Raw genomic sequence first — 22,859 nt, 5'->3', positions numbered from 1 at the left:
TAAACATTTATGAGCTAGGTTGTAGGCCTACTAAATAAATGTTTGGAGTAGATTGCCAACTGAGCTGAAAAGGGGTGTGATATGAAGATAATAGACAAGGTGTTAGGGGCTATTAGAATGTGTAAAGACCCATGATCTTCCAGAGCCCACTAATCAAGACTGGTCAAGCTCAGGTTTTATCATGACTTGTCAATACTGAGCTTCTACTTATCATGAAAGATATTCTGACTTATTGTACATTTACACACGCTGAAACAGGCAATGTTACACAGTGATAAAGGCTGTTGCAGAATGCGCACACATACTGTATCTGAGAACGAATATTATGTGAGGATAGAAGTGATTCCCTGAGGTGCGGCCTAGATCCACAAATAGCAGCAAAGTTAACTGAAAATCACGCTCACTTGTTCCGCCACAACAGTAGAATGTCTTCTCTAAACAGTTAACTTCAGTCTTAAGAAGACCTGCTCTTTCCCACCCAAAGTACATCCTGTCTTCCAATCTTGAACTAGTTCAAACTACTGAACATCATGTACGCTTTGCTCCCGAGTGTCACAGCGGTCTAAGGCACTATCTTAGTGCAAGAGGTGTCACTACAGTCCCTAATTCGAATCCAGGATGAATCACATGCGGCCGTGATTGGGAGTACCATAGGGCGGCGCATAATTGGCCCAGCGTCGTGGGTAGGCCGTCATTGTAAATAAGAATTTGTTCTTAATAACTGACTTGCCTAGTTAAATAAATGTTAAATAAAATTAAAAGAAATAAACACTCTGTACCAGAAACCATGACAAAGTAGCAAATGTCTCTCTGTTCACTGAATGTTGCAGCAATTTCCCACCAACCACTGTCTGTAATGAAGCCTGTTTATGTCATTAAGAATGACTATATACAGTCAGCTCCAAAAGTATTGGGAGAGTGAAAGTGTTTTGTTTTGGCTCTGTACTCCAGCACTTTGGATTTTAAATAAAACAATGACTGAGGTTAAAGTAAGGACTATCAGCTTTATATTTAGGGTATTTTCATCCATATCCTGAATAATGATGAGAAAGTTAGACCCACAAATACCATACCCCCAACACGTGCTAACCTCTCACTTACAATAACAGGAGAATTTAGCATTTATTTGAGGGGGTATGATATTGTGCATCTCACTTTCATACTGATCATTAATCATGATTTATTCAGGAATATCTGTAATCATGGTAGCATCCACATTAATGTAGAAGTGTTTAGAAACATATCCTATTCTTATTTACAATAAAAGAGACTCCAAAATACAATATTATTTACCCTTTCTATTGGGCACAAAATAATCTAAAACACTACCAAAACAAACACTTGGCTTGACGCAGCCATTGTGTGCTAGGAATATGGGACCAAATACTTAACCTTTTACTACTTTAATACACAAAGTTAATGTGTCCCAATACTTTTGGTCCCCTGAAATGAGGGGACTATGTAAAGTGCTGTAACTTATAAACAGTTCACCCAATATGCATGAAAATACTCTCATATTAAAATGGACAGTCTGCACTTTAACTTCAGTCATTGTATCATTTCGAATCCAAAGTTCTAGAGTACCGCGCCAAAACAAAAAATGTGTCACTGTCACAATACTTTTGGAACCCACTGTAAATTATATAGTCGTTCTGATTATTCTGAGAATAACAATGAGCCTTTTAGCCACGGCTCATGGCTCTTTCAGCCTGTCACTATCAGCCTTTGCATTTCACATGTACCCCAAAGCTCTGTATTAAAACTTTTACCAAATTCTGGAACTTAAGTCTCCTCTTTCACCTTCTCAAAGTCAATGTGCTACTGCAAAATTACCGCTTACAATGAGAACGGTCCATTAGACACTTACGCTCACGTTCAGTAATGTATTTCACTACCATTCACTATGACTGCAGGCCTACTGATCTGTTATTGGCTGAAATACTCTAGAATGTTTTCAAATCAGATTTATTTATATAGCCCTTCTTACATCAGCTGATATATCAAAGTGCTGTACAGAAACCCAGCCTAAAACCACAAACAGCAAGCAATGCAGGTGTAGAAGCATGGTTTTGTGTTGCATTATTAGGTTAGGCTATTGTCTTATGGCTGTGTGTCACATTTGAGGATTAAAACTGTTTAAATGGTCTTCATCTCTTGTGCACGTTGAACTACTTGCACAGTTGATTATTTTATCACGAAAGAACATTGACTCCCCCCCCCCCCTCCCTGACATATCATGGTATCCCAATGTCCTTTCTTTTGTTCTGAATTATTTACAAAGCATATAAAGGAGTTCAACCCTGAAACATTATTCATAGATTATCATTTCCCATATACATAAAATACATTGTGCCATTTTTATTTACCACAGTTTCTTGATGGAAAAAGGTTATAACAGTTTTCAATTCTACTTTCTCATAATTAATACAGATAACATACTGCTTTGGAGAATCACACAACTCAAGTGGGGATAAGTGTATTTTTCCAGCTAGCAAAACATATAGTGGGCTACAGCAAATTTTAACTGCAATGGTTTTGAAATTGCATAATACCAGCAACATACTGATAACTGTCCAAGCTGTTATTTAAACACTCCCCCCCCAGAGTTGCAATATATTTTGCCGTCAATGTGACGTTCTCCCTGCTACACAGAAACCAACCAAAATCTTCTTCCCTCAATATTTCCATTCACAAGATAGAATGAATGCACACATCAGCCGCCGAGAACGGAACCTCTGCAATTATTGAGCTTGCCATTAGACGCAACACAAGCAGTAGAGCAGCTTTCATTGATTTCAAAGGAAGAATTCCCTCAATGGCTGATGGCAGTGCTGGACGTCCGATGGCTGTAGCAGGTCCGTTACAGTACATGATTGAAGTCATCGTTTATTGGTCGCTGCGATGCTTCTCTGGTGTACATAAAAATAAGCTTTTAAGTTTAACCACATCCTTATACACATTTAGACTAAAAGAGGAACCATCATCTGGGTGGCTAATAAAAAGCCAAAACTGTTACAATACCTTCTTCAATGGATAAGCAGAGTGTAAATAATCAAACTAACCTTAGGAAAACGCTCCAGATCATACGTTAAATGTTACCTGCAGGCCTACTGCGGATGGGAATACAGCAAACAGGTGCTTCCTCTCATAACATTTTCTGTGACGCCCATTAAACCGTTAACTGTCCCTTTGTTCAATAGCATAGCTGTAAGCGAGTTTACATTTTTTATTTTATTACATATGTGAATGAAGGTAAAGCATGAGTTTGCAACAGGCTGAATTGAGAGGAATGTTTTACAACAGTAGAATAAGGGGACCAGATGTGCACCAGATCCCGTATGTAATCTAGTCTGAGGTTATTGTAACGGTGCAGTTGGTGAACACTAGTGCGCATTGTGGCAGCAGAGCAGCAAGTGAGCGGCGCAGACTTGGCACGGGGTCATTCTCTTCCAGTTTATCATCACCACTATCTGTGCCACCCTCCCTCCCCTCCTCACCCTCTCCCTGCCTCTCCACCTCCCCCTCTCTCTCTGGTGTCTTTGGGCAAACCTGGAAGAACACCTCACAGAACTCCAACCTGCGCAGGTCCCGCAGTGTCCTGCAGCTACGTAGCACCTGCATCTCTCTCAGCTTGCAGCATCTCAGGCGCAGGCGCTTCAGGTCCCTCAGACGGCTGGCGGACAGCAGGCCTGGTCCCACCTCCTTACCGCCAAGGCTTAGTTCCTCTAGGCCCAGCCAGCCCACTCCGAGCCCCAGGGAGGCCATTTGCAGCTGGGCGCCCGGCCGCCCAAAGTGCCCTATCTCCAGGTACTTGAGCCTGGAGAGCCCGTTTAAGCCCGAGTCGGTTTCTTGGGCAGCACTGCGCCTAAGGCCTTCCGCTGTGACACGAAGGACGTTGCGGAGCTCTAGGCGGCTAAGCCTTAACCAAGACGCCAGACTCTGCAGGTGCTGGTCTGTGAAGGATGGCACGTTGTCAAGGACCATCGTCTCAATGGCAATCCCTGATGTGGAGGCAGGCACTTTCCCAGTTTGAACACGTCCCTGTTGCTGAGTAGCAGCAGTTGATGCCATTCCAGCTTGTTTCTCAGGACTGAGTGGGGTCTGGGTGAAAAAGCCCTGTGGTAGCTCGCAGCCACGCAACTCTAGGACCTGCAGTGTTGTGGGCAGGAGCTGGCAACTGTGCAAGCCTCTCAAGTCTGCGTGGAGCAGGGAAAGACTACGCAGACGGGGGCACCTGGAGGACAAAGCCTTGAGCCAGGACTCTGAGAGAAAGGCCCCACCTCTAGCAGAGAGCAGCAAGCCACGCAGCCGCAGGCATCGGAGCCCAGTGCCCAGATACTGGCGTAGAAGAACCCACAGCATGCGCGATGTCACCTGACCCAAAATGGACACCAAGGGCAGGAAGAGCAGTTGAAGAATGAAAACATCCAATGAGGGAGAGATGGGGAAGAAACAATGCATCAGTGTTTGAGCGATGACTTGAAAGTTCTGTAGAGTTAGCTAGTCAACAGGTAGGAAATAGGCAGTGCTGGGGAGTAGTGAACTACATGTAGTTCAACCAGTAATTTAACTAAATTTTGCAGTAGCTTGGTGGTAGTTGAACTAAATTCAAATCTAGGTAGTGTGTTCATTACCATATCGCTAACTACTAGAACTACACACTGTTTTTTGCAAAACATTAAGTGTGTGTTAAGTAGGCAATAATTTCCTTTCATTTTCGGGATTCAACCTACCTAATTCTCACTTGAAACAGTTTGTGTTTAATAGGCTACATTACAAATTATGTTAACATATGACCCCAAAGTCTTCAGTCTTGCAATTTGTAGCCTGACACTTAAAATGACACAATTTCACAAAATAGTTTGGATGTAGTGAACTACTTTTTCAAAGTAACTTTAGTTAAGTAAACCATATTTGTCTTAAGGGTAGCTTTAGTGGAGGTTAACTTCTTCCAGTGTTAAGTAATTGGTAGTTTTGTAAATTATACACATTTTCAGAGTAACTTCCCCCAACACTGGAAATAAGCCTGCAATGCAAGTATCAACATTGCATTATGTTGCAGAATGTGAGAGGTCTCAAACAAGTAGCTATCAATAATAAAATCAAGTCTGCTGAAATATCATTGAATGTAGAACCGGATAAACATGGCTATATCACAAAATGGCTGACGTCTTTAGACAGACATGGTAGCCTCAGAAATCTTTTCATGACGAGTCTTGAAATGGTAAGATCAACGTGAAATAATGGACACCATTCTTACCCCTTTCCATGCAGTTAGATCAACAACTCGCCATAGTCTTTGGTCTTTTACAAGGCGTCTCCATCTCTTACACACCCTGCAAATACACCACATGAATGACATGACAAAGAGAAGTGTTCTTCAAGCTAACATTGACGTTATTATCATGAAAATTAATATTGAGCACATCGACTTCAGCTAACTTGTTTTACCTTCCAGTTCGGATGAGCTCTCGCACACCTAAATATGATAAAATATCAATTAAAATGTTCTCTGGAAAGTAATCGAGGGTAGAAGTTCTGAAGTCTGCCATTTTGTAAACAAAAAGTACCGTCGAGTACACGGACAAAATACACCGACGTACCAAAGTTGCATTCAAGTAATAAACCCCGCAGAAACGGGTGCTAAAGCCACAACGTTCCTAAACGTTCTGAAATACTACATGCTCGAAATTAGCACATTTTATGTGACCGTACCAGGTATATACAATGCCGTAAACATTTGAAATAATAAATAAGCATAACAACGGCATAATTTCCAAAGCATGTATCACCAAAACACCGGTGTAAATGCAGCAAACACTGCCCCTTAGCGTTTGAGAAAAAACTCCCTGTTCTACTGGGCTTGCGCAGCTGTAAGTCGGACAAGATGGCGACGAGCAATGGTGGTGGAATGGAAGTGGATGGGGCAGGTAATAATTTCCCGTAAAGCACAATTGATTTATCTGATTATGCTAAGGTTGTATACATATTGTGTAGGTTCCAACTATACTCCTTTGTCGATGGTGTTAGCGCATTTAGCTTGCCATTATTTCGCTTATGCGTTCTCTAACGTTACTACAGCGAGGCTACCTAACGTTAGTTAATTTAGATAAGGTGGCTGTCCAGTACTTGTGTGTATATTAACGTTACTGGTATATGCAATTTCCAAACAAGTGGAGTTAATATTTGCTAGTTAACAAACTAATTCAACCGCCGTCACATATTGATTGGTCCGTCCGTATTACCTAACTAAACATCGGCAATGTAAACAACTAGCGTTAGTTTATCGGTTGCTAGCTAGGTAACAGTTAACATGTTAAAACGTTAACTATGTTGCCTTCTTAGCTAGTTTAATAACAGCGCAGTAACAGGTCCTCTATACCTAGCGAGTAGTGACCTATATTTCTCTAAGCTGTTAGTAAGTTTAATGATGACATCTTTTAAAATGTTGATTGGGATAGCATTGTTGAAAAATCATAGCTTTGATGAGTAGAATCAGTCATTTTTTTATTTAACCTTTATTTAACTAGTCATCATTGTAACGTTACTCTTCCTGTAAAGTTAGATTACTCAAATCCACCCAATTCAACTGCACACGGATATTGTAACAATCGTCTAAAGAAAATAATATTATTAAAGACAAGAACACAAATGCTTTGTTTGCTCTGAGGCAGGTGGTCGTGTTAAGGCCATATTAGCTACGTTTGGCTTTAGAGATGACCAACAATAAAGGAAACCCACCCGTTCTCTCTGTCCCACAGCCAGCCCCAGTGTTATGGTCTCTGGGGTCACCGGCAGTGTCTCTGTTGCCTTGCATCCTCTCGTCATCCTCAACATCTCAGACCACTGGATTCGCATCCGCTCCCAGGAGGGGCGGCCCATGCAGGGTATGTGAGCTGATCAGTTTTCAAGAATACCGATAGTTGTATACAGTCTTACATTCGGCATGGACTAGGGATGAGAGATATTGACATGTTTTCAGTAAATTGCTCTGTAAATGTCTAAACTTCTTTAAAAGTATTTTAACTTTAAGACATTAATTAAAATAGTTAAGACTCTATAAGAGAACCAATACCTCAACAGTGGGAAGGGAATCATACATGGGAGAGGTTACAGTTAATGACAGAATTTCAATGGGCTTTGCTATAGCCTACATGTGTATCCATTCCAACCAGCTGCCTAATGTTGCATTGCATCCTTTCCTTCTCACCAAGTGATCGGCGCGTTAATCGGGAAGCAGGAGGGTAGAAACATTGAGGTGATGAACTCCTTTGAGCTGCTTCATCAATTGGTAGATGACCGAGCACACATTGACAAGGAGTATTACTACACCAAGGAGGAGCAGTGTGAGTCTAATTTCACTAACCTTCCATACAAAGAAAATGTCAATGTCACTCCCCATTGATTACTGATATTGGTGAAAGTGCTAGATAAAAAGTTGTGATTGATTGATGTGCCGTGTCATGGTTTCCCACCATCTGAAGTTGAAAAATGTCATAGTAGGCTTGTACCTGAAGCCCTTGGTGTTATAAATGGAACTGAATCTCTGTATAAGTGCTGGTCTAGGATCAGTTTTGCCTTTTCGGTCACAGTGAATAAGATTACATTAGTGGGGGGGACCTACTTGACTTCTTGACCTCTGCTTTCATTCAGTCAAACAGGTCTTCAAAGACATGGAATTCATACTGTACCTGACCTCTGCTTTCTTTCAGTCAAACAGGTCTTCAAGGACATGGAATTCATACTGTACCTGACCTCTTGACCTCTGCTTCCTTTCAGTCAAACAGGTCTTCAAGGACATGGAATTCATACTGTACCTGACCTCCCTACCTCTGCTTCCTTTCAGTCAAACAGGTCTTCAAGGACATGGAATTCCTGGGCTGGTATACCACAGGTGGTCCTTGTGACCAATCAGACATCCACATTCACAAGCAGGTAGGTGGAGCAAAGGACAATACACTTATTTTCCATGGGGTTGGGCATTTTCCATGAGAGAGAAATTAGAGGCATGATAAAAGTAACTGTTACTGTAATTGGTCAGTGAATTGTTGTGATTTGAAAGATGTAAATGTTAGTCATTTGAGGTTATTTGACCAACTGTGTGCTGTTTCCTTATTGGCTTTTCCTCTCTTTTCACTTCAGGTGTGTGAGATAATTGAGAGTCCTCTCTTCCTCAAGCTCAACCCGATGACCAAACACACAGATGTGAGTTTCTCATTTAGATTTTTTTAATATAATGGACGATATACAGTTGAAGTTGGAAGTTTACATACACGTTAGCCAAATACATTTAAGCTCAGTTTTTCACAATTACTGACATTTAATCCTAGTAAAAATTCCCTGTTTTAGGTCAGTTAGGATCACCACTTTATTTTAAGAATGTGAAATGTCAGAATAATAGTAGCGAGAATGATTGATTTATTTATTTCATCACATTCCCAGTGGGTCAAAGTTTACATACACTCAATTAGTATTTCGGAACATTGCCTTTAAAATTGTTTAACTTGGTTCAAACGTTTCGGGTAGCCTTCCACAAGCTTCCCACAATAAGTTGGGTGAATTTTGGCCCATTCCTCCTGACAGAGCTGGTGTAACTGAGTCAGGTTTGTAGGCCTCCTTGCTTGTACACGATTTTTCAGTTCTGCCCACAAATTTTCTATAGGATTGAGGTCAGTTCTTTGTGATGGCCACTTCAATGCCTTGACTTTCTTGTCCTTAAGCCAGTTTGCCTGGGGTCATTGTCCATTTGGAAGACACATTTGCGACCAAGCTTCAACTTCCTGACTGATGTCTTGAGATGTTGCTTCAATATATCAACATCATTTTCCTTTCTCATGATGCCATCTATTTTGTAAAGTGCACCAGTCCCTCCTGCAGCAAAGCACCCCCACAACATGATGCTGCCACCCTCGTGCTTCACGGTTGGGTGGTGTTCTTCGGCTTGCAAGCGTCCCCCTTTTTCCTCCAAACATAATGATGGTCATTATGGCTAAACAGTTCTATTTTTGTTTCATCAGACCAGAGGACATTTCTCCAAAAAGTATGATCTTTGTCCCCATGTGCAGTTGCAAACCGTAGTCTGGCTTTTTTAATGGCGGTTTTTGAGCAGTGGCTTCTTCCTTGCTGAGCGGCCTTTCAGGTTATGTCAATATAGGACTCGTTTTACTGTGCATATAGATACTTTTGACCTGTTTCCTCCAGAATCTTCACAAGGTCCTTTGCTGTTGTTCAGGGATTGATTTGCACTTTTCGCACCAAAGTACGTTCATCTCTAGGAGACAGAACGCGTCTCTTTCCTGAGCGGTATGACAGCTGCGTGGTCCCATGGTGTTTATACTTGCGTACTATTGTTTGTACAAGTGAATGTGATATCTTCAGGCGTTTGGAAACACTACACTTTTTTTCCGGAGGTCTTGGCTGATTTCTTTTGATTTCCCCATGATGTCAAGCAAAGAGGCACATAGTTTGAAGGTAGGCCTTGAAATACATCCACACGTACACCTCCAATTGACTCATGATGTCAATTAGCAAATCAGAAGCTTCTAAAGCCATGACATCATTTTCTGGAATGTTCCAAGCTGTTTAAAGGCACAGTCAACTTAGTGTATGTAAACTTCTGACCCACTGGAATTGTGATACAGTGAAATAATTGTTGGGAAAATTACTTGTCATGCACAAAGTAGATGTCCTAACCGACTTGCCAAAACTATAGTTTGTTAACAAGAAATTTGTGGAGTGGTTGAAAAACGAGTTTTAATGACTCCAACCTAAGTGTATGTAAACTTCTGACTTCAACTGTACAGTACCAGTCAAAAGTTTCGACACACCTACTCATTCCAGGGTTTTTCTATCTTTTTACTATTTTCTACATTTTAGAATAATAGTGAGGACATCAAAAGGATCAATTAACACATATGGAATCATGTAGTAACCAAAAAAGTGTTAAACAAATCTAAATATATTTTATATTTGAGATTCTTCAAAGTCGCCAGCCTTTGCCTTGATAACAGCTTTGCACACTCGTGGCATTCTCTCAATCAGCTTCATCTGGTAGTCACCTGGAATGCATTTCAATTAACAGGTGTGACTTGTTAAAAGTTAATTTGTGGAATTTCTTTCCTTAATGCTTAACGCCTTCCCTGTGGCTCAGTTGGTAGAGCATGGTGTTTGCAACGCCAGCATGGTGTGTGCAACGCCAGGGTTGTGGGTTTGATTCCCACGGGGGGCCAGTACAAAAAAAAAAACATGCATGAAATGAAAATGAAATGTATGTATTCACTACTGTAAGTCGCTCTGGATAAGAGCGTCTGCTAAATGACTAAAATGTAAATGTAATTGTTTGAGCCAATCAGTTGTTGTGATGAGGTAGGGGTGGTATACAGAAGATAGACCAAGTCCATATTATGGCAATAACCGCTCAAATAAGCAAAGAGAAACAACAGTCAATCATTACTTTTAGACATGAAGGTCAGTCAAACCTGGAAAATGTCAAGATCCTTGAAAGTTTCTTCAAGTGCAGTCGCAATAACCATCAAGCGCTATGATGAAACTGGCTCTCATGCGGACCGCCACAGGAATGGAAGACCCAGAGTTACATCTAGACCCAAACTGCCACAGACCTATATCTATCCTACCCTGTCTTTCTAAGGTCTTCGAAAGCCAAGTTAACAAACAGATTACCGACCATTTCGAATCCCACTTTACCTTCTCAGCTATGCAATCTGGTTTCAGAGCTGGTCATGGATGCACCTTAGCCACGCTCAAGGTCCTAAACGACATCATAACTGTGCAGCCGTCTCCATCGGCCTGGCCAAGGCTTTCGATTCTGTCAATCACCACATTCTTATCGGCAGACTCGACAGCCTTGGTTTCTCAAATGATTGCCTCGCCTGGTTTACCAACTACCTCTCTGATAGAGTTCAGTGTGTCAAATCGGAGGGCCTGTTGTCCGGACCTCTGGCAGTCTCTATGGGGGTGCCACAGGGTTCAATTCTTGGGACGACTCTCTTCTCTGTATACATCAATGATGTTGCTCTTGCTGCTGGTGATTCTCTGATCTACCTCTACGCAGACGACACCATTCTGTATACTTCTGGCCCCTCTTTGGACACTGTGTTAACTAACCTCCAGACGAGCTTCAATACCATACAACTCTCCTTCCGTGGCCTCCAACTGCTCTTAAACGCAGGTAAAACTAAATGCATGCTATTCAATCGATCACTGCCCGCACCTGCTTGCCCGTCTAGCATCACTACTCTGGACGGCTCTGACTTAGAATACGTGGACAACTACAAATACCTGGGTGTCTGGTTAGACTGTAAACTCTCTATCCAGACTCACATCAAGCATCTCCAATCCAAAATTAAATCTAGAATCGGCTTCCTATATCGCAACAAAGCATCCTTAACTCATGCTGCCAAACATACCCTCGTAAAACTGACCATCCTACCGATCCTCGACTTCGGTGATGTCATCTATAAAATAGCCTCCAACACTCTACTCAACAAACTGGATGCAGTCTATCACAGTGCCATCCGTTTTGTCACCAAAGCCCCATACACTACCCACCATTGCAGCCTGTACGCTCTCGTTGGTTGGCCCTCGCTTCATACTCGTCGCCAAACACACTGGCTATAGGTTATCTACAAGTCTCTGCTAGGTAAAGCCCCGCCTTATCTCAGCTCACTGGTCACCATAGCAGCACCCACCCGTAGCACGCGCTCCTGCAGGTATATCTCACCGGTCACCCCCAAAGCCAATTCCTCCTTTGGTCGTCTTTCCTTCCAGCACTCTGCTGCCAATGACTGGAACGAACTGCAAAAATCTCTGAAGCTGGAGACTCATATCTCCCCTCACTAGCTTTAAGCACCAGCTGTCAGAGCAGCTCACAGATCACTGCACCTGTACATAGCCCATCTGTAAACAGCCCATCTATCTACTTACCTCATCCCCATACTGTATTTATTTATCTTGCTCCTTTGCACCCCAGTATCTCTACTTGCACATTCATCTTCTGCACGTCTACCATTCCAGTGTTTAATTGCTAAATTGTAATTACTTTGCCACCATTGCCTATTTATTGTCTTAACTTACCTCATTCGCATTCACTGTATATAGACTTTTTGTTTTCTTTTGTTCTACTGTATTATTGACTGTATGTTTTGTTTATTCTCTGTGTTGTTGTATGTGTCGAATTGCTACGCTTTATCTTGGCCAGGTCGCAGTTGCAAATGAGAACTTGTTTTCAACTAGCCTACCTGGTTAAATAAAGGTGAAATAAAAATAAAATAAATAAATAAAAATCTGCTGCAGAGGATAAGTTCATTAGAGTTACCAACCACAGAAATTGCAGCCCAAATAAATGCTTCAAAGAGTTCAAGTAACAGACACATCTCAACATCAACTGTTCAGAGTAGACTGTGTGAATCAGGCCTTCATGGTTGAATTGCTGCAAAGAAACCACTACTAAAGGACACCAATAATGAGAAGAGACTTGCTTGGGCCAAGAAACACGAACAATGGACGTTAGACTAGTGGAAATCAGTCCTTTGGTCTGATGAGTCCAAATTTGAGATTTCTGGTTCCAACCGCCGTGTCATTGTGAGATGCAGAGTAAGTGAATGGATGATCTCCCCATGCGTGGTTCCAACCGTGAAGCATGGAGGAGGTGTGATGTGTGGGGGTGCTTTGCTGGTGACACTGTCTGCGATTGTATTTTATTTATTTTTTATTTTTTAAATTCAAGGCACACTTAACCAGCATGGCTGCCACATCATTCTGCAGCGATACGCCATCCCATCTGGTATGCGCTTAGTGGGACTATCATTTGTTTTTCAACAGGACAATGGCCCAACACATTGTGTAAGGGCTATTTGACCAAGAAGGAGAGTGGTGGAGTGCTGCATTAGATGACCTGGCCTCCACAGTCACCCAACCTCAACCAAATTGAGATGGTTTGGGATGATTTGGAAGGCAGAGTGAAGGAAAAGCAGCCAACAAGTGCTCAGCATATGTGGGAACTCCTTCAAGGCTGTTGGTAAATTATTCCAGGTGAAGCAGGCTGAGAGAATGCTAAGAGAGTGCAAAGCTGTCATCAAGGCAAAGGGTTGTTACTTTGAAGAATCTAAAATATATTTGGATTTGTTTAACACATTTTTGGTTACTACATGATTCATTTACATTTACGTCATTTAGCAGACGCTCTTATCCAGAGCGACTTACAAATTGATTCCATATGTTATTTCATAGTTTTGTTTTCTTCACTATTATTCTACAATGTAGCAAATAGTAAAAATAAATAAATAACCCTTGAATGAGTAGGTGTGTACAAACTTTTGACTGGTACTGTATATATTGTCAAACATTATTCTCAAATTACATTTTTAGTTACTTTTATGTCGGACAGTTACATTGCTATGATGCGGAAGAGAAAGCTTTTCTACATGTGGTAATTGAAGCTTATGTCCCGTCTCCCTCAGCTCCCTGTCAGTGTGTATGAGTCTGTCATCGACATCATCAGTGGAGAGGTAACTCAAGCTCTCCTACCACACACATACACCAGGGTCTCTGTTAGGAAAATGTGGCGCCGGACAACGTAACTGGGAAGATTTAAATTTACCGCCCATTTGAGAAATTTCCCGGACCCATATGCATTGGGTGCGTAAACCATTAGGGCGTCCAACCATGGTGCTCAGAATGACAGAATTCACACTTAGATTATGGTAATTAATCTTAACAAAATATGCAACTCCTGTGATGAAGCAGCCAATAAAACGTCATTTTCAAACATTTGCCAAAATGCAATTTGCGGTTAAAAAACGCCATTCTAAACACCTCACCTGATGCCAGCGGTATATGACAGAGATTAAAATCTCCGTTAGAAACTTAGAAAGATAGTGAATCTAATGATGCAACAACTAGGATGGGTTGCTAATATGACTAGGATTGTGCCTTTTGCTTCTGGACAAGGAAAGAAAGTTGATATGAAAACCAATAGAACAGGAGAGAAATGGCATATGAGGAAGTATTTTGTAGACGGCAGCCGTGGCAAAAGGTCTAGCTGATTGAGTGGCGGCTGTCAGTGAAAAGCATCTAAAATATGTCTGAAGATAATTCGTCTTAATTTTAAATGCTGAGACAAGAAAAAGGGGAAGGGGTGTGTGGCAAAGATGGCCTATATCTGCGTCTCTCCAGAAGGCCTGCGCTCTGCCCCCCAGAAGGCCTGCGCTCTGCCCCCCAGAAGACCTGCGCTCTGCTCTCCAGAATGCACTCATCTATCTCTCGCCAATTATTGTGCATTCGTTGTTCCATTGTGTGAATTGTTTGCTCTTTGATTTGTTTATTTTGATACATTCCCCATTACATGTCACCAGTAGTAAATGTACCGTTAATCCCTGTCATTTGGTTACATTCATTTCTGTTAATGCATTTTGTTACTAATTAGGCCTACAGTCATTTATGTTCTCATTCTCAGAGTGGAAACATTGTTTCCAGAGTTCACAACGTGCTACACTTGTGAGAAAGAAGTTATGGTTTATTTCATAACCATCATTTAGGAGTTTTGTACATTTTGTCAATGTCTTTTATTTGAAGTGCTCAATGTAAGCAATGAACATGGGTCTGGTTTCTCTGTCTTGTTGAGGGAGAGCGCACGCTTTGAAGTAGCCTACCTGGCTCAAATGTAGGAATGTGCCCATTTGATTTCTGATTGTCTTAACTCACCACAGCCACCACTAATAAGCTGAGCTTCTCAGTCATTTTTTTCTTTACCTCACACAGTAAGTCCATTGTGCAAGAACAGCAGTCTGACCCGAGCTCACTGGTGTGCAGGAAACTCTGAGGGTCCTGAATAGGCTAGTTAGTAGAATGTTGCAAGTTCGCTAGAGATGCTTCAGTTCCATCCAGTTGATTGATTTGATACAATGTTGCACTTCACTAGCGATAGCTCAAGACAGATAGAAAGGGAGGCAGACCGGTTTAGTAGAGAGATCAATGTGATTCAATGAACCCAAATTGTTTTATGTATTTTGAATTAGTTGACAATGGAAGTTATTGGCCATCTGAGTTCCATGCGCTCATTTAACCACCAATGATCACGGTGTATCAATGTGTCCATATGCCAGAGGCTGCTGCTCTCCCATAAGTGGGTGATGGGTGACTGATGGGTGATGCTGATAGCCTGCCGACCATTGTTTTTTTTCTACTGGTCAGTTTGGCCAGCAACAATTTTATTTATAGGCTTAGTTTCTCTTTCTCTTATTTTTTTTAAGGCAATTACTGGCTAGTAGAAACACGCCACTGTGATTAGTACTAGTGGCTGATTTGTAAACTTGTCTGTCCTTCTGACTTGACCAATCCCAGGCGACCATGTTGTTTGCTGAGCTGGGGTACACTCTGGCCACAGAAGAGGCGGAGCGAATTGGAGTGGATCACGTGGCTCGCATGACAGCCACAGGCACGGGGGAGAATTCAACAGGTAACTGTAGTTATGGTGGCCTATTTACCCCCCACTGTCTGACAGGCATTTTTTAAACACCCTCTCTCCATTGTGTGTCTCTTCTGTTCAGTGGCCGAACATCTCATAGCACAACACAGTGCAATTAAGATGCTCCACAGCAGGGTGAAAGTCATCTTGGAATATGTCAAAGCAGTGGAAGCAGGTGAGAGAACTGCTTACTCTGATGAGGGATGAAAGGGAGGGATGAAAGACCGAAATAATGCATGTTCAAGTGAGTCTGGAAAGAAGATGCTGTTACTAACATAGATATAATTTACAGCCCTTGCTTTAAAAAAAAAAGTATTTCAACCCTGTCTCTTCTCCTTGGTATATCCCAACTGTATCTTATCTCACGTTGTTGTTGTTGTGTGTATATTTTTCCCTCATGCTCTTTTTTAACTCTCCCCTTATGATTTGGTACGACCCAGGAGAGGTGCCATTTAACCACGAGATCCTCAGAGAAGCCAATGCCCTGTGCCATAGACTGCCTGTTCTCAGCACCATCAAATTCAAGACTGACTTCTATGATGTAAGTCATCCCCACCTAGGCACTTGGCAAAACTCAGCTCTTGGTCTGAACATGTGTGCACCATTGTTTTTAGATTATAGTCTTGGTAATGTGATAATCTGCCAAATTGGCAGGATAATTAACGTACTTTGTTTTGAATGAATAAAACCTTGACAAAATTCCTTCTTTAAATCACTCAATAAGGGTAATGATTTGAGAATGCTTAGACAGGTTGGATTGGCACAGTACTGTAAAAGCATATTCATCTCCTTGCTTCTCACTTTTTTCAGCAATGCAATGACGTGGGCCTCATGGCTTACCTAGGTACCATCACTAAGACCTGCAACAGCATGAACCAGTTCATCAACAAGTTCAACGTCTTGTACGATAGACAGGGCATCGGCCGGAGGATGAGAGGACTGTTCTTTTGAGTGACACAGAAAGAGTGAATGGAGGAAGAGATGGAGAGGTCACAAGCACTGCTTTTCCATTTGTTTGTCTGTATTTTATGTTAAGTAACACTTGTGACACACACACACTCAGATACCAGTGAATGTTGTTCTCATCAAACCAGTTTGTTTTCAAAGGTAGCAAATGCTAGAAGTGTCTCAAAGGCCTCCTGTCTATACCATAAAATCACACACACACAAACAGGAAGAAGGAAACCGTGTACAAAATCACTCACATTTTCACTCGCACTTTGACATTTGTGAGTATGCACATTAATGAATTCATGTACGTGAACAGAAAATACAATTTCCCCTTTTTCTTTGTTTTGTTGTTCCATGTTTCTGTAAGTAATAAATAATCTGCTGATTTTTCTTGGGACTTTGATTTCTGTTTGTCCAATAAAAAGTAAAATAAGGCCATTTAATAATTTAAATTATAGCTGATTCATTAACAAATATATAATTAGGCAGTTGTGCGCAACGCGGAGTGCCTGGATACAGCCAGTTGCCGTGGTATATTGGCCATATACCGCAAACCCCTGAGATGCCTAATTGCTATTATAAAACTGGTTAACAATGTAAATAGTAATGTTTTGTCATACCCATGGTATACGGTCTGATGTACCACTGCTCTCAGCATTCAGGGCTCAAACCACCTGGTTTATAGTAACACAGTAGTGCTTCCGTCCATCTCTAGTGAACAGACACCTGTAACAGAGCCTTGTTTATACCTGGTGCTAACATGCATCGTTTGTCCTGGTCTTATTCACATTATGATTGTGCCCACATTGTAGCCATTGCATCAGTAAAATGTGTCTGCATTGTGACCAGATATCCTGGCCCTACATGACCAAAAATGTGGGCACAATCAGGGAAAAAGACATGTTAGAACCAGGTATAAACAGGACTAAGAATTTAGTTATACTTGCATACGTGTTCGTGTTGGTGACCCCAGCTGGAATCAAACCCACGTTCCTGGCTTAAAGGTAGCCTGTACTCAGGTAGGTACACAAACGCAACACAATACAGAGACCCACAGGTTAAAACAAGTGTATAAAGTCAGGTCTGTGGAGTCAGCATGGTTTTTAGGATTATTGGCCAGAGGTGACAATGTGTTTGCAGTTACCATTTTTTTTATTTTTATGTAGTCTGTTCCTGCTGTGCATGGCCTTGGGGAGGTACTGTGTGAGGTGCATTAGACAGGAAAGGGGTGGAGGAAACAGAGTTAGGACAGTTTCAGGTCAGCATTTATTTGGATATTAAAAGGCAGCAGATGTCAACATAATGACCGCCAACCTGCACTTTTTCTTTAGTAGCCCGAGTTTACCAGCCCTGTGGCAAAGACAGGAGTCAGCTTTCCTCCTCTATTGGATTTTATCATCCTCCTCTCTTTCAAGCTCTCACTGTTGCCACGTATCTTCATTTTTGCCTTTTAACTACACAAAACCTACAGTAACAAGCAGAACAAGCAATACTGGCATAACATGCAAACAGAGTTCAGTAGAGAGACAAGCCAGAGTTTTTTTAAAGTTTATTTTTCATCATTTCAGTCAATATTTATTTTATCTTTTTTTTGCTATGAAAATTGTATAACTGAATAATGATTTTGGATGCTGAATAGACAATGGCACATTGGACAGTAATAAATCAGTCTTATCGTTGTAATATTTCCAATCATTGTAATATAGCATCACTCTCCTGCAGGTCATTGCTGTACAAATAGGTTTGCTCTCCTGCCCATAACAGCGTCACCAGAACATTGATAAGACGGTTACATGCTTAATAGCTGAAAGACCTATAATTATGGTCTCTGCTGCTTCATCCTTCTAAATCTACATCTGCAGGGGAAAACAACTCCCCTTTCATTATTGCCAAAACACTTGAGGCGTAAGTAAAGCTACTGCCTTTAGAGCTTTGATGAGCTAGTCACTACCACTATCATCAGGGGAATCAGAAGGTGGTGAGGGGTACTGGAAGCGGACTGGATCATAGAGTTCATGCCCATAGTTATAGTTATAGGGGTAGCCATAGTAGGGATAGGGATGGGCCACTTTCTTGTTGCTGGCTGCAGGGGGTGGTGGGTCCTCAACTGGTTCCTCCTCAGTGGGAGGAGGGAGTGGGCCAGCTTTGCCATGGAAGGGTCTGGGTGGGTGGTCTATCAGGCAGTCTGGGTCCCAGTAGGGATTGCAGTCATACTCCATGCCCTTGTAGGTGTGGATGGGGGCCGGAGGGGGAGATGACTTTTTTGGGGCGGGGGGTGGTAGTTGTGGGGCAGATTTTTTAAGCATTGGGGGTGGTGGTGGAGGAGGGAGCTTGTGGAGGTTGCAGGAGGGGTGGTAGCGGGGGTCGCACAGTACGGGCAATGCCCCGGTGGGGAGGTAGACAATATGGGGCTTGCAGAGGGGGTCCTTGGCATTGCACAGGTACATGACGTCAGCCTGGGAGATGGCAGGAGCAGGAGGGGGTTGAGAGGTGCTTTTTATTGGGGCAGGAGGGGGAGGGGGTAGGGCTTTGCATTTTTTGTCCATGGCCGGGTCGCACTTCTTGACGGTGGGCACTCCCAGTTTGTTCTGGAAGTGTGAGGCGTTGGGGCCGTATACATGCTCCAGCTGCCTCATCTGCTGGTACAGCAGCCTGATCCGGTCAATCTCATACAGCTGAGAGGTACAAGACAGATTGAAATAAAGACAAGATACAGATTTATTTTAATCATACAGAGAGATGGAATCATTTGAGAAAACAAATAATGCCTCATTTATTGTTAGTGGTGGTTAGTGCTTCATTAGTTAGTAGTCAGTGCTTCATTAGTTAGTAGTCAGTGCTCCATTAGTTAATGCATAGCGTGTTATTGATTGTTTTTCTTTCCTCCCTCACCCCCTCTGTGTGTCCAATGCTATTGTAGTAGCGGTAGTAAGCCTGGAAGTCGGGGTTGCCTCTGTACCACCTGGGTTCCACATTGCGCTTTGGTCGTGAGTGAGTCAGGAAGCCATGAGCCTTGTCCGAATCAATACTCACATCACTAACAGGCCTCATCTCTGTGGGGACAGGTGGATCAGTGGAGAGGGAGAGCAAAGCCACAGAGGGAGAAAGACATGAGGCCTACTACCATGTATAACTACCATAGATATGTTGCTTTCAGTATAAAACAAAAGTAAAGCATTGGTACTACACATAATTTTATCAAGAAGCTCGAAAGCAAAAACTTTAAATGTAATCCCCCCTAAACATTCAGTTACCTTCCTGCTTGATAGTATTCAGCAGAGACTTTGCTTCCAGCCAAACTGCAGAGGATACACATGCCATAGACTCAGTCAGTTATCATCCAACTCCACATTGAATATCTATTTACTTAGGACAATCATTTCAATAACTTTAATTTTGCCAAACTCGTGTAGCCTAAAATAACATTATCCCACCTGGTAGCAACGTCAGACAGCATATTGCCCCCACCAGCCACAATGGAGAAATCATCTTGACCACCTGCAAACCAGCCACTGCATTTTATCACTTGCATTGTACATCTTGCATCAATTGTTTTGTTTTTCAGTGAGCATTGACATACATGATTTAATGAAATGTACATACTGAGATGCATGCATTTACATGTGACCTGTAACAGTTTCAAGCTAAAACTAAAAATCTAAATATCACGTTGTTTTAATTCCCGAGTGGGAAAGTAACATTAAGACATTTTATATTTTTAGTTTAACTTGGGAACTGTTCAAGATCTGATCTTCACATATAAATACTTTCATCTATGTATGTTCTAAGAATAGCCAATCCCCAAATGTAATTAAACCACGCATACCAAATACCAGATGACAACGCAAACAAATACATTCAAACAGCAGTAGGCTATAACATGTCCTGTGAACGATCAGCATATATTTTGTTATCCTCGGTATTAAACAGCATGGAAAAATATAAAAGGAGAGATGAGACAATTTCTGTGTAAAATTATGCTTCTTCCTGCAGTTTAGAAAATATACTGATTATTGTGAATAATATTACTTAAATTATCAGATCATATGTGCTAAAGAAGAAACTCCGTACTGACCTGTGCATGGGCTGCTGTCTTTCCTGTACCGGTGAGGGTAGGTGTGATAAATATAGGTCTCCATGTCAATCAGTCTGACGTGTGAGTGCCTGTCCAATAGAATCACAAAACCATTGAAACAATAATATTGTCTCCTCCTTCCTTTAAAACGCTATTTTAATACAGAGCCTCTGGCGCCAATTAAGAATAAAAACTCCTGGACCTGAGCAGCAAAGTCATAAAAATGTCCTGACTTCAAATGGAAACTCACAGTAAGTCTGGGAGGAAACATTACCTGCTGAGTAGAAATAGCAGGGTATCCCCTGGGGAAAATATTGCCATGTTAGGAAAAAACCTTACAGCCTTTTCAGAGCTAAACTAGAATTTCCAAAAGTGGACCCAAGCAATCTAGGCCTACAATAGCATGAAGCCAAGAATGTGTAGAAAATAACACTAATATAGAACAAAATGTGTGGTATACAACTGAGCATTACATACAAGCCTGTGTGCAGTGTGTTGAAATCAGAGGAACTCTCCCCGACCAAGCCGTTAATAAAAAGGGCAAATTAAACCGTTAGTTTCGTGGGACACCTGTTTTTCTCTCAACATGCCACAATAAAACTTGATATCAATTTTTTGTTGATATATTTCATTTTTAAATCTAAAGTTCACACCAATGGGGACAATATTTTCACATGCCCTTTCCAGTCTCAAAAGTGCCCTTTTTGGTGGTGGTATAATTTCCCCCAAAATTATATATTTTTGTAGTTGTTCTGAACCCACTGCACGCAAGTCGTCCTTAAATTCTCATCTATACTTCAGAACCAAAAAGTTGGTTGTTGACCCGACCAGTCATCAATTGGCGCGGAAAATGGGTGCTCATATCCAGATTAGTGACCAGAAAGAACTTGTTTCAGTTCCTCCAGTTTTGCCTAGCAAAAACAAAGTAGGTCTACGTTTATCACCCATATACAATACAGTTTAGCAATCTACTACGGCCGCATCTTTGCCAGAATAGGTTACCTGGCGATTGAGAATTGCCCTATTCCAGATACCCAAACTAGGCCTGTCTACTGGCGATGTCTAAAGGTAAGCAGCTTTAACATCGTACTGCCTTCAATAGTATGGGATGAAGATTTAACATTCTGGCAAATTTATTACGATATTTCCCTTCAAAGTGATGGTGCGGTGCAGACAAAACATGCTTTCCATCCGATCCTACAACTGCCACACACTTAGGCCATATGATTTTGCTTGCTCTGGACTCCAGATGAGTGACATTGAGCTAGTTGAAATTGGCTGCTAACATGAATTACACTTTCAGCTCCAAATGCAGGTGTAAAACGCACTTTATTTCTGTAGCCCATCTTGCGTTTTGAAAATGCATCACCGTTTATGGCTGTCATGACAAGCTACATTGCGCACGCATGTTTGCGTGTGCACAAGGTCACACGTTTTCTATCACTGCTTTTATGGGGTTGCGAGCCCAAAAGTTTAAACCACAGGATACATCACTGGCAACCAATTGAGTTGGGTTGGTAAGGCTATGGTAATAGTAGGCTACAGTATTTCTTACAATTTTATATTTTGATTGGAATCGTGTTGGTCAATGCTCAGTGCAGCATTTATTCCAGTTCAAAATAGTTCAGTCAGATTGTGCGGCTTTCCCCTCCTGCAACTGCTCGAGTCTGACTGTGCTTGTGGGGAAGAAAAATAATTGTTTGTGCCTTTTGTTTGAACACATGCCCCCCAAAAATGTATGTGCACGACCATGCAGCCGAATGTTGTATTTTAATTTATTGAGAAAATAAGCGCCTTTCTACGACAGGTGTATAATTTCGATTTGATGGATTTGAACGAACACCCGGCTGGGTGGAGAACTTAGTGAGACGACGCTGTCCTATTGTGTTAAAACAAACAGTGGACCATACATAAATTCCCCTCGTGTTATGGACCCAAGTCAAGTCTCACCTGGGCTATCAATCAACTCAGGTTTAGCGAATAGTTTTACATTTCCCTGCATAGCGGATTTTAATAGGCCTATATTGCGTGTTCACACGTCCACAGAAGTTTGACAAAAACATGCATAATTGTATTCAATGTAGTTACAGGCGAGTCAACCATGGACAGGCGCTACCGAAAGCATAATTTACTGTCTACACAGCAAGATTGATCCTAAAACAAACCAGGTGTCAGGGGCCTTTACAGCTCTTCTTTCCACATGTACAGAAACAAAATGATTTTAGTCAGAGGGACAGTGACCTACATACAGTAAGTAGCCTGCTGTATCAAATAACCCTGTGGCACAAGTCATGATGTAAGTCATGATGTATTAGGAAATTAAGCTTTTGATAGATTCAAAACTATAGG

The 22,859-nt window shown here is 41.7% G+C and overlaps 3 protein-coding genes across 4 annotated transcripts; 1 reads left to right on the top strand and 2 right to left on the bottom strand.

Annotated features, from left to right (window-relative positions):
* Positions 1 to 2,338: 2,338 nt before the first annotated feature.
* On the bottom strand, positions 2,339 to 5,786 carry LOC106604490 (F-box/LRR-repeat protein 12). Its single transcript, XM_014199146.2, has 3 exons — positions 5,452 to 5,786; positions 5,261 to 5,336; positions 2,339 to 4,374 (listed from the first exon to the last, which is right to left on the bottom strand). The coding sequence occupies exons 1-3, from the start codon at positions 5,550 to 5,552 to the stop codon at positions 3,346 to 3,348; spliced, it is 1,206 nt and encodes a 401-aa protein (XP_014054621.1). The 5' UTR covers positions 5,553 to 5,786; the 3' UTR covers positions 2,339 to 3,345.
* Positions 5,785 to 16,825, top strand: LOC106604491 (COP9 signalosome complex subunit 6). Its single transcript, XM_014199147.2, has 10 exons — positions 5,785 to 5,930; positions 6,762 to 6,887; positions 7,215 to 7,346; positions 7,847 to 7,935; positions 8,143 to 8,205; positions 13,479 to 13,526; positions 15,361 to 15,475; positions 15,567 to 15,659; positions 15,925 to 16,025; positions 16,295 to 16,825. Exons 1-10 carry the CDS (start codon positions 5,888 to 5,890, stop codon positions 16,433 to 16,435), a joined length of 951 nt encoding a protein of 316 aa, XP_014054622.1. The 5' UTR covers positions 5,785 to 5,887; the 3' UTR covers positions 16,436 to 16,825.
* Positions 16,826 to 17,967: 1,142 nt separating this feature from the next.
* On the bottom strand, positions 17,968 to 22,658 carry LOC106604492 (extensin). 2 transcript variants are annotated; one of them, XM_014199152.2, is made up of 5 exons: positions 20,511 to 22,658; positions 19,870 to 19,933; positions 19,690 to 19,734; positions 19,328 to 19,488; positions 17,968 to 19,110 (listed from the first exon to the last, which is right to left on the bottom strand). In XM_014199152.2, the coding sequence occupies exons 2-5, from the start codon at positions 19,922 to 19,924 to the stop codon at positions 18,376 to 18,378; spliced, it is 996 nt and encodes a 331-aa protein (XP_014054627.1). In that variant the 5' UTR covers positions 19,925 to 19,933; positions 20,511 to 22,658; the 3' UTR covers positions 17,968 to 18,375. The 2 variants fall into 2 exon arrangements, with proteins under 2 accessions (XP_014054627.1, XP_014054628.1); XM_014199153.2 differs by having other exon boundaries at positions 19,469 to 19,488.
* Between the last annotated feature and the right edge of the window lie 201 nt (positions 22,659 to 22,859).

The sequence above is a fragment of the Salmo salar genome, chromosome ssa05 (assembly GCF_905237065.1).
Source record: "Salmo salar chromosome ssa05, Ssal_v3.1, whole genome shotgun sequence".
In the NCBI taxonomy this organism is placed as follows: domain Eukaryota; kingdom Metazoa; phylum Chordata; class Actinopteri; order Salmoniformes; family Salmonidae; genus Salmo; species Salmo salar.
Note: the sequence above shows the minus strand (reverse complement) of the source record. Positions and strands in the feature narration are given on the sequence as shown.

What these genes read in the sequence shown, in the direction of transcription:
- LOC106604492 (XM_014199152.2), bottom strand. Translation starts at nt 19,924, where the DNA reads ATGATTTCTCCATTGTGGCTGGTGGGGGCAATATGCTGTCTGACGTTG. An exon ending in CTGTCTGACGTTGCTACCAG is followed by an intron (nt 19,735 to 19,869) that starts GTGGGATAATGT and finishes TATCCTCTGCAG; the next exon opens with TTTGGCTGGAAGCAAAGTCT. An exon ending in GCATTGGACACACAGAGGGG is followed by an intron (nt 19,111 to 19,327) that starts GTGAGGGAGGAA and finishes TGTACCTCTCAG; the next exon opens with CTGTATGAGATTGACCGGAT.
- LOC106604490 (XM_014199146.2), bottom strand. Translation starts at nt 5,552, where the DNA reads ATGGCAGACTTCAGAACTTCTACCCTCGATTACTTTCCAGAGAACATT. An exon ending in GAGCTCATCCGAACTGGAAG is followed by an intron (nt 5,337 to 5,451) that starts GTAAAACAAGTT and finishes GTGTATTTGCAG; the next exon opens with GGTGTGTAAGAGATGGAGAC. An exon ending in ATCTAACTGCATGGAAAGGG is followed by an intron (nt 4,375 to 5,260) that starts GTAAGAATGGTG and finishes ATTTTGGGTCAG; the next exon opens with GTGACATCGCGCATGCTGTG.
- LOC106604491 (XM_014199147.2), top strand. Translation starts at nt 5,888, where the DNA reads ATGGCGACGAGCAATGGTGGTGGAATGGAAGTGGATGGGGCAG. An exon ending in TCGACATCATCAGTGGAGAG is followed by an intron (nt 13,527 to 15,360) that starts GTAACTCAAGCT and finishes GACCAATCCCAG; the next exon opens with GCGACCATGTTGTTTGCTGA. An exon ending in CACGGGGGAGAATTCAACAG is followed by an intron (nt 15,476 to 15,566) that starts GTAACTGTAGTT and finishes TCTTCTGTTCAG; the next exon opens with TGGCCGAACATCTCATAGCA.